Below are 16,658 nucleotides of genomic sequence, written 5' to 3' on the forward strand. Positions count from 1 at the left end.
AACTGTGCTCCACAGGGTCTTCAGTGGCTAATTTTTTGGAAGTAGATCAGCAGGCCTTTCTTCTGAGGCACCTCCGGGTGGACTCAAACCATCAACCTTCCATTAGCAACCGAGCCCATTAACCATTTACATCACCCAGGGACTCCTCATAGTTATCAGGTGGAGTTATTTTCATCAATTTGAATGTTTCGCTTTGGTGAACATTCTAGACTCCTTGAACATTCTAGAATAATATATTAAGATTGGAAAGGCCCTGAGAAATCATCCAGACTAAACCTGTCATTTAATAGTTGGAGAATCTGAGGTCCAGAAATGAATATAATCAATGCCACTAACTTGTACATGTAGAAACTGTTGAATTGGTGTATGTTTTGCTGTGTATAGTTTCCACAACAACAAATTGGATAAAATTTTTAAAAAAGAACAAAAGCCTTGTGGATTGCAATGATTCGATCCACAACTGACCGTGGGGATGGCACAGGACCGGGCAGTGTTTCATTCCATTGTGCTTGGGGTAACCATGAGTCAGGGGCCAACTCGACAGCAGCTAACCACAGCAACAACAACCTTGAAAAACAGTGCTGAAGATACTTCTTCCATTTTTCTGGAATGGAGGTGTGATGGAAATTAGCAGACCTGCCAACGATTGAGTTAGGCAAGTCATTCCCATTTCTGGACCTCAGACTCTTCAGCGTGAAGAGGTGTTTTTCTCAAACAATTTGGAGACTCTTCAGCAGGGGAGGTTTGTGGCCAGCTTGTGAGAACAGTGCTCCAGGGTGACGGCTGCACTTCTGCTTCTCAGAGACGGAGATGTGGCCGCACCAAGGCAGCCAATGCCTGGGCCAGGACCAAGGAGCAGCTCTTCGGGGAGCTGGGCTTGTGGGGCCAGACGGTGGGAGCCATGCCCTGCTCGCAGTGGGAGCTGGACTGGCGAGAAGGACCCGCTCGCATGAGGAGAAGACTCGGACGGCGGTCCCCACTGCAGGCCCAGAGCCAGGCAGCGCACAAGGTAAGAGTCTGACGCAGTGGGACGAGCAAGGCTCTGCTGTTTTGAGGCAGAAAGTGTGTTGGAGCTTTCCTACCTCGTTTTCTCCAGTAGTCTTCATTTTTAGAACAGTTTTAAGTTTACAGAAAATGCAGAGACTTCCCATATCCCCCCCCACCCACACTTCATTTCTCCTGTTAATACTTTGTGCTCCTCTGATACATTTACAATTGATGAGTCAATGTTGATACATTATGGTTAACTAAAGCCCATAGTCCACATTAGGGTTCACATCTGTGTTCTGCTGTCCTAGGGGTTTTGACAGATGGTAATGTCATGTATCCACCATTAGAGGATCGTGCAGAATGGCTTCACTGCCCCCAAAATGCCCTGTGCTCCACCTAGTCATACTTCCCCTCCCCTAACTCCCTGGCAAGTACTGATCCTTTCACTGGCCCTATTCTCATTTTTAAAAAATAGTATTTTTTTGTATTTTTGGTGGAAGTGCATGTAGCAAAAATGGGTCATTCTGTTTTTATGAAGATTCTGTGCTGTGTGCTTTGGGGGTGCTACATGGCGGGCATGTAGGAGTGCGGGCACGTAAGAGAGGTGATATACGACATAAATGTGCGTGAGTATCATGATTTATTTTCCATGTTGCATAACTGAGGAGAAGAGTCATTAACCCTCCTGGGTACACAGAAGGGACTCCATGACCACGTGCTGAATGAATGAATGAATGAATGAATGAGTGAGTGGTACATACCCACGTTACTGAGCAGCACCACTCTGACATCCACCCAGACCATGGAGTCATCTGGACACCAGTATCTGAAAGAGCTGGATACTTGCTTGCCCGAGTTGTTTGTCACTGAGCAGCCATAACCAGCCATACTATGGGCATTATTGCTGAAGCAAATCCCATAACATGTTTTATAATGATAATCTCTTGAACTCAGCTCTTTCTGCAAGCTAAAGCTGGTGACCTACTTAGTCCAAACAATATAGAATCTGCATTTGGTTTCCAGGCACTAGAACCTGGGTGGTCTGTAGGAGTCTGTAGTCATGAAGCTTGAATTCTGTGCTGTTGGACTCACATTTTGCCTTTTAATGGATGATAAGCCAATTAGATTCATTTTCTAGTGAATATAGAAAAATCTGTTAATAGTTTTTCATGCTTTCATTGAACAGTCATAATTTAAGATATTCTAAAAGGCAACCTTCCAGACACAGAGACGCTGGGGATTTCTTTCTGCATCTGCTCTGAGTTATAATGTTGGTGTTACTCTTTAGTCTATAACCCCAGAATCTTCTATCTGCACTAAAAATCCTTTATAAAACCTAAGAAAAACAATTACATTTCATTTCTGCAGTAGAACTTCCATTTTTAGAATAATTTTTATTGTGCTTTAAGTGAAAGTTTACAAACCAAGTCAGTCTCTCACACAAAAACTCATATACACACTCCCAATTACTCTCCCCCTGATGAGACAGCCCACTCTCTCCCTCCACTCTCTCTTTTCCTGTCCATTTCGCCAGGTTCCAACCCCCTCCACCCTCTCATCTCCCCTCCAGGCAGGAGATGCCAACATAGTCTCAAGTGTCCACCTGATCCAAGAAGCTCACTCCTCACCAGCATCCTTCTCCAACCCATTGTCCAGTCCAATCCATGTCTGAAGAGTTGGCTTTGGGAATGATTCCTGTCCTGGGCCAGCAGAAGGTCTGGGGACCATGATCACTGGGGTCCTTCTACTCTCAGTCAGACCATTAATCACTGGGGTCCTTCTACTCTCAGTCAGACCATTAAGCCTGGTCTTATGAGAATTTGGGGTCTGCATCCCACTGCTCTCCTGCTCCCTCAGGGGTTCTCTGTTGTGTTCCCTGTCAGGGCAGTCATCCATTGTAGCTGGGCACCATCTAGTTCTTCTGGTCTCAGGATGATGTAGTCTCTGGTTCATGTGGCCCTTTCTGTCTCTTGGGGTCGTTATCGCCTTGTATCCTTGGTATTCTTCATTCTCCTTTGATACAGGTAGGTTGAGACCAATTGATGCATCTTAGATAGGTGCTTGCTATCATTTAAGACCCCAGACGCCACTCCTCAAAGTGGGATGCAGAATGTTTTCTTAATAGATTTTATTATGCCAACTGACTTAGATGTCCCCTGAAACCATGGTCCCCAGGCCCCTGCCCCTGCTATGCTGGCCTTCAAAGGATTCAGTTTATTCAGGCAACTTATTTGCTTTTGGTTTAGTCCAATTGTGCTGACCTCCCCTGTACTGTGTGTTGTCTTTCCCTTCACCTAAAGTAGTTCTTATCTACTATCTCATTAGTGAACGTCCCTCTTCCACCCTCCCTCCCTCCCCCCTCTCGTAACTACAAAAGAATGTTTTCTTCTCAGTTTAAACTATTTCTCAAGTTCTTATAATAGTGGTCTTATACAATATTTGTCCTTTTGCAACTGACTAATTTCACTAAGCATAATGCCTTCCAGGTCCCTCCATGTTATGAAATGTCTCACAGGTTCCTCACTGTTCTTTATCGATGCGTAGTATTCCATTGTGTGAATATACCATAATTTATTTATCCATTCATCCGTTGATGGGCACCTTGGTTGTTTCCATCTTTTTGCTATTGTAAACAGTGCTGCAATAAACATGGGTGTGCATATATCTGTTTGTGGAAAGGCTCTTATTTCTCTAGAATATATTCCAAGGAGTGGGATTGCTGGATCGTATGGTAGTTCTATTTCTAGCTTTTTAAGGAAGAGCCAAATCAATTTCCAAAGTGGTTGTACCATTTAACATTCCCACCAGCAGTGTGTAAGCGTTCCAATCTCTGCACAACCTCTCCAACATTTATTATTTTGTGTTTTTTGGATTATTGCCAGCCTTGTTGGAGTGAGATACAATCTCCTTGTAGTTTTGATCTGCATTTCTCTAATGGCTAATGATTGTGAACATTTCCTCATGTATCTGTTAGCTACCTGAATGTCCTCTTTAGTGAAGTGTCTATTCATACCTTTTGCCCATTTTTTTAATTGGGTTATTTGTCTTTTTGCAGTTGAGTTTTTGCAGTATCATGTAGATTTTAAAGATCAGTCGCTGATCAGAAATGTCATAACTAAAAACTTTTTCCCGGTCTGTAGGTAGTCTTTTTACTCTTTTGGTGAAGTCTTTGGATGAGCATAGGTGTTTGATTTTTAGGAGCTCCCAGTTATGTAGTTTTTCTTCTGCATTCTTTATAATGTCTTGTATACTCTTTATGTCATGTATTAGGGCTCCTAACATTGTCCCTATTTTTTCTTCCATGATCTTTATCGTTTTAGATTTTATATTTAGGTTTTTGATCCATTTTGAGTTAGTTTTTGTGCATGGAGTGAGATATGGGTCTTGTTTCATTTTTTTGCAGATGGATATCCAGTTATGCCAGCATCATTTGTTAAAAAGACTGTCTTTTCCCCATTTAACTGTTTTGGAGCCTTTGTCAAATATTAACTGCTTATATGTAGATGGAATTATGTCTCGATTCTCAATTCTGTTCTGTTGGTCCATGTATCTGTTATTGTACCAGTACCAGGCTGTTTTGACTACTGTGGTGGTATAATAGGTTCTAAAATCAGGTGGAGTAAGGCCTCCCACTTTGTTCTTCTTTTTCAGTAATGCCTTATTTATTCGGGGCCTCTTTCCCTTCCATATAAAGTTGGCGATTTGTTTCTCCATCTCATTAAAGAATGTCATTGGGATTTGGATCAGAATTGCATTAAATGTATAGATCACTTTTGGTAGAATAGACATTTTCACATGTTAAGTCTCCCTATCCATGAGCAAGGTATATTCTTCCACTTATGTAAGTCTCTTTTGGTTTCTTGCAGAAGTGTACTGTAGTTTTCTTTGTATAAGTCTTTTACATCTCTGGTAAGATTTATTCCTAAGTATTTTATCTTCTTGGGGACTACTGTAAACGGCATTGATTTGGTGATTTCCTCGTCAACGTTCTTTTTGTTGGTGTAGAGGAATCCAACTGATTTTTGTATGTTTATCTTGTATCCTGATACTCTGCTGAACTCTTCTATTAGTTTCAGTAGTTTTCTTGAGGATTCCTTAGGGTTTTCTGTGTCATCTGCAAATAGAGATACTTTTACTTCTTCCTTACCAATCTGGATGCCCTTTATTTCTTTATCTAACCTAATTGCTCTGGCTAGGACTTCCAACGCAATGTTGAATAAGAGTGGTGATAAAGGGCATCCTTGTCTGGTTCCCAGTCTCAATGAGAATGCTTTCAGGGTCTCTCCATTTAGGGTGATGTTGGCTATTGGCTTTATAAATTTTTTTTTTTATGTTGAGGAATTTTCCTTCTATTCCTATTTTGCTGAGAGTTTTTATCATGAATGAGAGTTGAACTTTGTCAAATGCCTTTTTTGCATCATTGATAGAATCATGTGATCCTTGTCTTTTATTTATGTGATGGATTACATTAATTGTTTTTCTAATGTTGAACCATCCCTGCATACATACCTGGTATGAATCCCACTTGGTCATGGTGAATTATTTTTTTGATATGTTGTTGAATTCTGTTGGTTAGAATTTTGTTGAGGATTTTTGCATCTACATTCATGAGGGATGTAGGTCTATAATTTTCTTTTCTTGTGGTGTCTTTACCTGGTTTTGATATCAGGAATATGATGGCTTCTTAGAATGAATTTGGTAGTATTTTGACCTTTTCTATGCTCTGAAATACCTTCAGTAGTAGTGGTGTTAACTCTTCTCTCAAAGTTTGGTAGAACTCTACAGTGAAGCCATCCGGACCAGGGCTTTTTTTTGTTGGGAGTTTTTTGATTACCTTTTCAATCTCTTCATTTGTTATGGATCTACTTAGTTGTTCTACCTCTGTTTGTGTTAGTTTAGGTAGGTAGTGTGTTTCTAGGAATTCATCCATTTCTTCTAGGTTTTCAAATTTGAGTATAGTTTTTCATAATAATGTGATATGATTCTTTTAGTTTCAGTTGGGTCTGTTGTAATATCGCACGTCTCATTTCTTATTTGGGTTATTTGCTTCCTCTCCTGTTTTTCTTTTGTCACTTTGGCCAGTGGTATATCGATTTTGTTGATTTTTTCAAAGAACCAGCTTTTGGTCTTGTTAATTCTTTCAATTATTTTTCTGTTTTCTATTTCTTTTAGTTCAGCTCTAATTTTTATTATTTGTTTTCTTCTGGTGCCTGTGTGTTTCTTTTGTTGTTCTCTTTCTGTTTGTTCAAGTTGTAGGGATAATTCTTTGATTTGGGCCCTTTCTTCTTTTTGGATATGTGCATTTATTGATATAAATTGACCTCTGAGCACCACTTTTGCTGTGTCCCAAAGAAAACTTCCATTGTTTTAAGTTTTGTCAGCAAACATCTGGTGGTATGTACTATTTTTTGTCAGTTATTGGAAAACTTTTTAAAGGTATTTCTTAAGTTTTTTAACAAAAAAATTGCCATTTCAGCATTTTTTACATGTACAATTTAGTGACTTTAATGGCTTTCCTCATGCTGTGCAGCCATCAGCATTTTCCGTTTCCAGGTTTTTCCCTCACCCTTACAGAAGCTCAGCAACCCAGCAATGACTCCCTCTTCTCCTCCCTCCTGCCCCTGGTAACTGCAAATAGACTTTGGTTTCTATGCATTTGCCTATTCTAGATATTTCATGTAAGTGGGATCATACAATATTTGTCCTTTAGTGACTTACTTCACTTAGCATAATGTTTTCAAGGTTCATCCACGTTGATGTTTAGCATTTTTTCTGCAATAAATTTCTTAGGGAGTGCAGGCAGAAAAAATAAGTAGCCTGCCCACTGTGCAGGTGGCAAAGCCAATGGCTTCCTATAAGACCTACTCCCTGGTCACTCGGGCTGCTCAGTCCCAGGTCCTCTCCCTGGTTCCTTTTCCGGTGTGGCCCAATGGACATCCAGGATGCTATTTAATCCCATCTTGGCATCATCTTGGGTAATTACTGTAAGTCCTACTTAATGGATGATTGTGGGTTTTTCCCCCTTTGACTCTGGAACATCAATACTTGCATTTTATAGTGTTCCTTTAGGATTTAGCATTTCTCTCCCCTTGCAGCTGGGTTTTGAGTGTGTGTGTGTTTGTGAACCAGTGGAATGGGGAACGGGGTACATATACAGTATCTGGGATTTAATTTGTCTTTTATTTGGTCTTATTTCAGGAAAGCCAAGAAAGAAATGATATTTCTCAAACAAATGCTGGAAACAAAGGTATTTAGTTTCTTTAAACTTTTTGTGTAAAAACTAAACCAATCATTAGTTTATGTAATATCTCATTAAAGGTATTAAATTTAATATTTTGAAAGAGTAGGTAGTGCTGAGACTCTTTCCATTACTCTGCCCTCCAGAATGAAAAGCAGCCTGTTCTGGACCTAGATACACCATTAAGGAAACCTAAGTTGCAACAATAAGAGTTTTTTCTAGGAGTTGTTTCCCAATTTGCTGTATCAGGGAGAACTTTAAGTGTCCCCAACCAAGAAAATACATGTTCACTAAGTGACCCAAAGCACGGAGGAGGAAAATAGGAACATGGATGGTATAGATATTTAATATATAAAATGTCCAGCTACTGAAGAATAACAGCTGAGAGCATTTTGGATATATTAATATATTGATATATTCAATATGTTTCTATAGATAAATGGATATTTAGATGAATCTCCGGGAAATTACCGATTCATGCGGGTGAATTTTGAAATGTTTCCCAGTGGTCCCTTGAGAGCTGCAGAGCAGCCAGGCCTGGGCACACCAGGGCCTTCCAGAGTGAATAAACTGGAGGTGTATTGCCACACCACGTGGCCGGTACAGACATGTGCATCAGGGCCATGGTGTACATTTTCAGAGGCAATGAAGAGGTACACCGAGAGAGTCACTGTGTTTGTATCTCCCCTGGAACCTTGCCTTGCACCTAAGTAGCTCAGGTGCCTGCTGCATCCATCCACCAGGCTGTCAGAGGGCTCATTCCAAAACTGTGTCTCCTTTTATGCTGTTGTAGATGAACTGACACCAAAGGAAGTCGAGATTGAGAGAGAGGAAGTGGCGGTAGACTGCACTCGGCTGACGTTCTTCCCTGCCTTACATGAAAGTCTGCACTCGGAAGACTTCTTAGAACTGTGTAGGGAAAGACAAGTTATTTTACAGGAGCTTCATGATCAAGAAAAGGTAATACACCCATCAGGATCATCCTTTAGGTAGTGAGACATGAGAGAACTAAGTAAGAGTCCTTCACTCACATAGGAGGCAGTATCTCCATTCACTGTAAAAGCTGCCAGCTAAATAATCATCGAGCGAGAGGAGCAGGCATGCCCTTAAATTTGTGGGGCCTGGGGCAAGGGTGCTGTGTCAAAATATCTGAAAGTTATAACTCAAGCTAACAAACTGTTAAATGAAGTTTGCTCTAACTTCCTACCTTGACCATCACAACAACCTGGGAGGCCTGTTTCAAATGTAGGATTCTTGACCTTCTTGTAATTTGGCATCTTGGTCTTCTGCCTACACACTGACTGCCATAAGGGATCCAACCCTCACTTTGAGGGGCCCTGGGTACATGCATTTGAACACCCCGACCCATATGTCCATGCTGTCCCCATACCTCTTAACCTGCAACCAGCCCTTTCTTGACCACCACTCAGGCCTGGGGGTAAGCACAGTGTGGTGCCTCAGCCATCAAAAGGGTAGATCTGGAGGTGAAGTCTGCGTAGGCCCAGGAAGCAGACTCAAGGTGTGTGTGTCTCTTTGGCGTGGCTGGATAGGGCTGGAGGTAGCTCCCTAGGGTATGGGGCCCAGAAGGGGTCCCTCTTACCCAAGTCTGAGTATTGTATGGAAGACCAAGCACATGCCTTAGAGTAAAACAGACCTGAGTTCAAGCCTCAACTTGGCTGTATACTACATGCCATGTTATTTAAATTTTGTGAGTCTCAGTTTTCTCATCTTTAATATGGAGCTTATAGCAACCGTTTCATAAAATTCTTGCATGATGTAAATGGGATAATGGAAGTAAAGGGACTAGCTCAGATCCAGGCACATGTGAGACACTCATTAAAGACTAATTTTTTTCCATTTCCAAAGGTTGAGTGGTTTAAGGGTCTCACAGATGAAGCAAGCTGTTCTGTAAGGGAAGCATGTGAAGTTGATGTCCCAGCAAAACAGCGACGTAGACAGGCAGAACAGACAAGCCATGTGGGGATGACACAGAGATGAAAGCATGAAGCAGAGGGCTCATCTGGGCCCAGGGTGGACATGCCACGAGGATGAGGGTGGATCTGCATGGAGACCCACGGCATGAGCAGTCCCAGCTCCTGGGAGCAGGTCATGAGCTCAGACAGCCTGTGACAGACATGAGAGCGAGCAGAGACTAAAGGGTGGCCTTCCCAGGAAAGGTTACTTGCAGAGACTCCTGGGAGGGGTTAAGCTGGAGTTTGCAATTTCCAGCAGTTGGCCAGCAGGGCTGAGCAGAAGTGCACTGACAAGATGAACTGTTGCATAACTTCAGGCAAGTTGTCTAGCTGCTTTCAGATTTAGTAAGAGTTCAGGTAACACCTCATTGCTGTCAAGTCGATTCCGACTCATAGCAACACTGTAGGGCTTCTAAGGCTGTAAATCTCTATGGAAACAGTCTGCCACATCTTTCTCCTGCAGAGCTGCTGGTGGTTTTGAACCACCGACCTTTTCGTTAGTGCTTGATGGCTTTAACCACGGTACCTCCAGGCCTCTTTTCAGGCAACATAGGCCTGTAAAAACAGTGTCCTTCTTATACCTGCATAACCCAAAGCTTCCAGACATGGAACACATTTGTAAGTCCCAGCACACCTAGCCACCCAGCTGCAATGCTCTGGCCATTTGACACGTTGGCCAATGATGATGGGCAGTCTTGACCTCCTTGCTCTGAGACCAGGAGAACTGGTCTCTACGTCATCAATGTCTCCACTGCCCCCTGCATCAGCTTCTTCTGTTGCTCCTTGCACAGAATTACCTTCATTACTTCACCTGTCTGCCTCTCTCACTACACTGACACACCTTAAAGGAGGGCTCTAAAGTGTCTAATCCCAGACAAGCCAGGAAGAGCCATTCGGTAATGGTGATACCAAAGCCAAACCCACTATCGTCAAGTGGGTTCCAACTCACAGCGATGCCATAGGACAGAGTAGAACTGCCCCATTGGATTTCCAAGGAGTGGCTGGTGGATTCAAACTGCTGAACTTTTTAGTTAGCAGCCAAGCTCTTACCCACTGCACCACCAGGGCTCCAAATGCTGATGAATGAAGATTTTTAAAATTCATGTTCATTTTGTTTTGATTATGAAAATAACGTATATCTATTGTGTGGGATGTAAAAAAAAAAACAGATACTAAAACATATTACATGTATCTATACATCATATATACACATACACACTACGTACAATATTATATGTATTACATATATACACACATACACATATAGTCCGGCTGCTGAGGAATAACAGCTAGTAACATTTTTTGTGTGTGAATATATATATATATGTGAAGCTCTCGAGCTGCAGTGGTTAAAAACTCAGCGCTAAGCAAAAGGGCAGCAGTTCGAATGCACCAGCTGCTTCTTGGGAACTCTATGGGGCAGCTGTGCTTTGTCCTATAGGGTCACTAGGGGTTGGAATCAACTGGATGGCAAGGGTTTTTTTTGAGTTTGTCATCTTTGGTTGTGACAACTGGCAAAGAGACCAGGGATGCAGCTAAACATCCTGAAATCCCACACAGCCCCACAGCAAAGAATTATTTGGCCCCAAATGTCTATAGTGCTGCGGGTGAGAAGCCCTGATATGAAAGACACACAGTGAACGGGTGCTGGGTCCCCAGGTCTTCCTCCTGCTTTCCTGACAGGAAGGACTGCATCACGTGTCTCCACTCCGACTCTTTGATGTGATAAAAAGACAGCGGTGGCAGTGCTTTGGTTTCATTCAGTGTATTTGTTTCCTACAGCTGCTGTAACAAATTACCAGAAATAGTGGCTTAAAACTGTACACATTCATTCTCCCACATTCTATAGGTCAGAGGCCCCAGGAGGCTGGAATCAAGGTGTTGGCTGGCCTAGGTTCCTTCCTGGAGGGTCTGGGGCTGAATCCTTTCAGGGCTCCTTCAGGGTGTTGGCAGAATTCAGCTCCATACTTCTATAGGACTGAGTCCCATTCCTTGCTGGCTGCCGGTGGAGACTGTTGTCAGCTTCCAGAGGCTGCCCTTGCCGTGTGGTCCCCTCCCTCCATTTGCAAAGCCAGCAAGGGCTGTTCAGTCCTTCACACTCTTCAAGCCTCCCTGACTCCTCGGCTGTCTTCTTCCCTCACATCTCTCTGATGGACTCTTCTGCCTTCTCTTCTCTTGTTAAGGGCTCATGTGGTTTTATTGGGCCCACCAGATTATCCAGGATAGTCTCCCCCTTAAAGTCAGCTGATTGATAGCCTTAATTCCATCTGCAGAGTCCCTTCCCAGCCATACCTGGGTCAGTGATTGCATAACCAGGGACGAGACTCTTGGTGGGACATCTTGGGGACATGCCTGCCACATTTGGTGTCACTCAGGCCCATTTCCCACCTTAATCCATGTCCTCACTTTCAGAGGAGAATCTTAACAGGCGCCTGACCCTAGTAATGCTTTCCAAGGCCAGCCTGGTTGGTCCAACATTGACCGGGCTGGGCTATGACAAGGTCCAGGTTTTGCAGTAACAGCAGAGAGCTAGTCCCAGCCCTGCCTCTTGGTGTACTTGTTCTGATTGTTAAGAGTCATGCTTTTGCTTATTGTCCCATGCAGTGACATTTCCCTTGGGGTCTTACTGGGAAAGCAAGGGCCTGAGGTCCACAGGTGATGAACAGTCCCAGCCCCTAAGACGCAGACAGACCAGATGAGGCTGCTCCCATCCTTCGCTGTCTTGTACTTACGCTTCAGTCTTCCTCAGTCTCTGTGTCAGGCTGTGGGAAACTGCCAGAAGTGCCAGACACTGTGATATGACAGCAGGGATCTTGAGGTGGTTCTGACAGGAGCATTGCAAACCCAGCAGGTGGGAGAACGTGAGCGGTCCTGTTGTCACTTAGTGTCTGCCTGCCTGCCTGCCAGCCTGCCATTCTTCCACCTTCCTACCTGCCTGCCATCCTTCCTTCCTTCCTCCCTGCATGTCTGCCATCCTTCCTTCCCTCCTGCCTGCCTGCCTGCCTGTCTGCCATCCTTCCTTCCCTCCTGCTTGCCTGCCTGCCTGCCTGCTGACAGGGGCTATCCTTGGGGGAGCCCGGAGGAGTGTGGGAGTCTGGACATGTCACACGATGCACAGGCAAGATAATTCTTGCCATTACGTGGACACCCAGAGGGACTTCACATTTGCCCTGTACACGAGTTCTTTGATTTGTTCTATTGGGCTGTGCTGTTGCCTCTAGTTTCATGGTAAACTGGGGGAGACTTTTTTCCATTCAGCTTGGGTTTTCCCCAGGCACGTCTGCTCCCGGGAGAAGCAAGTAGGAGTGGAGGAGACAGGTCAGTGGCCACACATGGGCAGACTCCCTGGGGCAGGGGAGGGGAAACTGGAGTGGACGGAGCCTACAGGCAGAACTTGGGGGATCAAAGCACCACCTAGTTCCAGTCCAGCCTCTACAACTTACCGAGTGAATGAGCCTCATTTTCTCTCTCTTTGGAGTGGGGCCACCCTCCCTTGCTCACCAGTCTACAGCAGAGATGAGTGAGGGCTGTGTATGCCCGCTAGCTACTATGTGCCTGGCACAGACTGAGCTCTCGGTGGGCTATATCTGCTGGTATCCTGTTGCCCTCCCTGTCCTTTTAGTAGTACCTTAGGGTTCTGCCTGCATGGTGCACATGGATAAGCACTTGGCTACTAATCCAAAGGTTGGTGGCTCAAGTCCACCTAGGGGCACCTCAGAGGAAAGTCCTGATGACCTGCTTCCGAGAGATCAGAGCCATTGAAAACGCCGTCGATCACACATCTGGTGTCACCATGAGTCAAAATTGACTCATTGGAAACTGGTAGAGTTCTCCCGGCTCTAATAAGGAAAGAGGAGCCATGTAAGAGTCCTTGTAGATAAATTATGGCCCCAAAGAAGTGGGAAGGAGCCCTTTCAATGCAAATGGCTTCAGATGCTCTCTGAGCAAGTCCCGTGAGGAAGAGAAATGCACGTGCTTGGGGAAATGCTGTAGTGAATTCATGGGCACAGTGTGAGACTCTGAGGGATTCAAAAGGCTCTGTTGTCGCACTGAGATGGTGAAGGATGAGACAGAGGGTCAGAGTGGAGCCAGTGAGAGCTCTGACAAACACCACTCCCCTACTTCAGGTCAGTTACCAAACTCACAAAATGCAACGTTTTAAGGGAAAGAGGGAAGTTGCTGGGTTTGGGGCTTGGGCTGGTGTGTGGTGAAAGCAGGAGGCCCCTGAAATAAAGGCACGAATGTGGGGAGGGGGAGTTGTTTCATTGCTGTTATTAACAAAAGTGCTGTAGGCAAATGTCTGAGCCTTTCCTAAGCCTGCACACACACAGCATCTCGCTGAGCCTTCCCGAGGTCGATGAGGGTGGCTTTGTCATTTCTGTCTTAAAAAAAAAAAAAAATGTCTTAGAGATGACAAAAATGGAACCTGGTGTGGAAGGAATGGCTGGGATCTGGTTTCAGATTTTTCCTACCCTAAACTTCATGTGGGTTTTTAATCTCTCTGTTCTCTCCCAGCTCACTGTGCTGGACAAATTATGTAAACTTCCCTCCTCCCCATCTTTCTGTCACCTTCCTATGCTGGGGCTTGGAGACGATGATCCAGGCCCCCGTGGCTCTTAATAACCTTTTGGGTTCATTCTGGTACAGGCTGGCAGCCAGCTCCTAACCCAGCCTAGCTCCTCGTCCATACATGCATGGTTTCAAGGATAGGAGCTGGGGCCTCAGAAGGAAAGGTTGTTGCACTGACCCAGAGAACAAGAACAGATTCCAGCAAAGGTAGCCAAAGTGTGCCCCTGAAAGGGGTGTGTGTGTGTGTATGTTTGTGTCTGTTGTATTCCCAGGACTGTACCATGGAGAATATACCATGCAGGACCCGTGTAGCAAACATTGGTTGGACACTGGAAATCTCCCTAGCTTGGATGTCTTCATAAGACCATTTGGCCAGGTACCTTTTCTCAATTTAGAAGTGACAACATTTCCACAGAGGGAGCATGATGGGTGTGTGTCCGTCCCCAGAAAGCCCAGGTGACCTGCCTTAAAGAGGCCATCACATGAGCTGGGTAGGCAGCCCCAGAGCTGAGAGCCCATGGCTCCTCCTCCCGCCACTGCCTAGCTTGGAATTGTGAGACACAGCCCATGAGACGCACCAGAATGTAACCCCCTTCATGGTGTCTGGGTGCCCTGTCCCCACCAGAGACCTCTGGGGCTGCAGCTCTCCATGGCAGGAAAACGTACAGTTCTGGAGCTCAGGATGGCAGCAACTTAATTCATTTCTTTGTGTGAACATTTGAGCCCTGGTCGCCTCCAGCAAAACCTGGGACAGTAATTATTCAATTATTCTTTGTCACCTTTGCATCATTGATTAATGATTCCCAGAACCAGAAACTCATTTCTCTGCAAACAGCTCCATTTGATGTGAGCAATGGTTTATTTAATATATGTTAATTGTGGGTCCGTGTCAACACTCTGCAGCCTCATGGTAGCAGCCTTAACAGCTACCGCATGGTTGGAGATAGTCCCCCACCCCTTCCAGGCAGCTGCTCCGCTTGGCAGAATGGGCTTTCCCATCCAGTCCACGAGTCAGGAATCAAGTGAAGGTTTGTTTCTGCTGTTGTCATACTTTGTCATTACATGACAAGCTAAACGTCTAATCCTTTTCCATATAAACTCCATGTAAAAACATGAGTTTGGTCTTGGTAGAGACAACCCAACCCACAGGGAGATACTGTGCTCTGGGCAGCAGAGACTGGTAACCCCCACAAGCCCTTCCCAGGTGTTTCAGCAGAGGCCATTTGTAGAAGGTGCAGAAATGTGCTCATCTTTCCATTCAGCAGCTGCCCATCTGGGCAGACCCCAAGACATGTGGCCCTGCCCAGCACCCTCCTGTGACTCTCTTTGGCATGATTTGTACACAGGCTAGTCCTGGGCTGACCTTGTCTGTTTCCCTGGACTCCCCTTGCCCTTACACCCTCACACACACTCCCTCTCACAACACTGACATGCACACATTGTCTCATGACACAGGTACACACACACTCACGCACACACTCATGCACACACTCATTCCTAATTTTTTATTCTAATTGTACAGACTGCTAATACTCTCCAAACACCTCTAGCTGGTTCAAGACGTCGTGCTTCTTTGTCTTCTTAACTCCTAACCTCAGTCTTGGAGTCACGTCTTTGGGAACCGTTCTCTGATGCCACCTCTGCCCCCTCTCCTGCCCCAGCCTGCTCAGACCCCTCCTCTGTGCCCCTCCCCACTCTCCCCTATTAAACTGTGGGCACCTTGAAGACAAAGCCATGTGTTGCCTATCTTTGTGCCAAACATAGTGTAGGGCACAGTAAACACTCAGTACCTAGTTGTTAATGAGTGAAGGAATGCACAAAGGATGAGGGAGTTACGAACAATGTGCGTGGGGCACACAGTACACACTCGGCACCTAGTTGTTAATGAGTGAAGGAATGCACAAAGGAGTGAGGGAGTTACGAACAATGTGCGTGGGGCACACAGTACACACTCGGCACCTAGTTGTTAATGAGTGAAGGAACGCACAAAGGATGAGGGAGTTACGAACAATGTGCGTGGGGCACACAGTACACACTCGACACCTAGTTGTTAATGAGTGAAGGAACGCACAAAGGATGAGGGAGTTACGAACAATGTGCGTGGGGCACACAGTACACACTCGGCACCTAGTTGTTAATGAGTGAAGGAACGCACAAAGGATGAGGGAGTTACGAACAATGTGCGTGGGGCACACAGTACACACTCGGCACCTAGTTGTTAATGAGTGAAGGAATGCACAAAGGATGAGGGAGTTACGAACAATGTGCGTGGGGCACACAGTACCCACTCGGCACCTAGTTGTTAATGAGTGAAGGAACACACAAAGGATGAGGGAGTTATGAACAATGTGCGTGGGGCACACAGTAAACACTCAGTACCTAGTTGTTAATGAGTGAAGGAACGCACAAAGGATGAGGGAGTTATGAACAATGTGCATGGGGCACACAGTACACACTCAGCACCTAGTTAATGAGTGAAGGAACGCACAAAGGAGTGAGGGAGTTATGAACAATGTGCGTGGGGCACACAGTACACACTCGGCACCTAGTTGTTAATGAGTGAAGGAATGCACAAAGGATGAGGGAGTTATGAACAATGTGTGTAGGGCACACAGTACACACTCGGCACCTAGTTGTTAATGAGTGAAGGAACGCACAAAGGATGAGGGAGTTATGAACAATGTGCGTGGGGCACACAGTAAACACTCAGCACCTAGTTGTTAATGAGTGAAGGAATGCGCAAAGGGTGAGGGAGTTATGGACAATGGAACCTCATCTTTCGTAGCCTAGGTGGCATGCATGGGTCAAGTTTGTCAAAGTATGGTCTTCAGATTACCTGCCTCAGGATCACTCAGGGCCTCACTCTGCACCTACTCTGAGGATGTAGC

The 16,658-nt window shown here is 45.0% G+C and overlaps 1 protein-coding gene across 9 annotated transcripts in view; it reads left to right on the forward strand.

Annotated features, from left to right (window-relative positions):
- Nucleotides 1–16,658, forward strand: part of WDFY4 (WDFY family member 4) — a 410,290-nt gene that overhangs the window by 280,386 nt on the left and 113,246 nt on the right. For all 9 annotated transcript variants that reach the window (XM_049854909.1, XM_049854915.1, XM_049854916.1 and 6 more), the window contains 3 exons: nucleotides 803–1,009; nucleotides 7,189–7,237; nucleotides 8,022–8,188. In XM_049854909.1, coding sequence (XP_049710866.1) covers nucleotides 803–1,009; nucleotides 7,189–7,237; nucleotides 8,022–8,188 — 423 coding nt within the window. The remainder of the gene's footprint in view (nucleotides 1–802; nucleotides 1,010–7,188; nucleotides 7,238–8,021; nucleotides 8,189–16,658) is intronic.

Source organism: Elephas maximus, chromosome 16 (assembly GCF_024166365.1).
Source record: "Elephas maximus indicus isolate mEleMax1 chromosome 16, mEleMax1 primary haplotype, whole genome shotgun sequence".
Lineage (NCBI taxonomy): Eukaryota > Metazoa > Chordata > Mammalia > Proboscidea > Elephantidae > Elephas > Elephas maximus.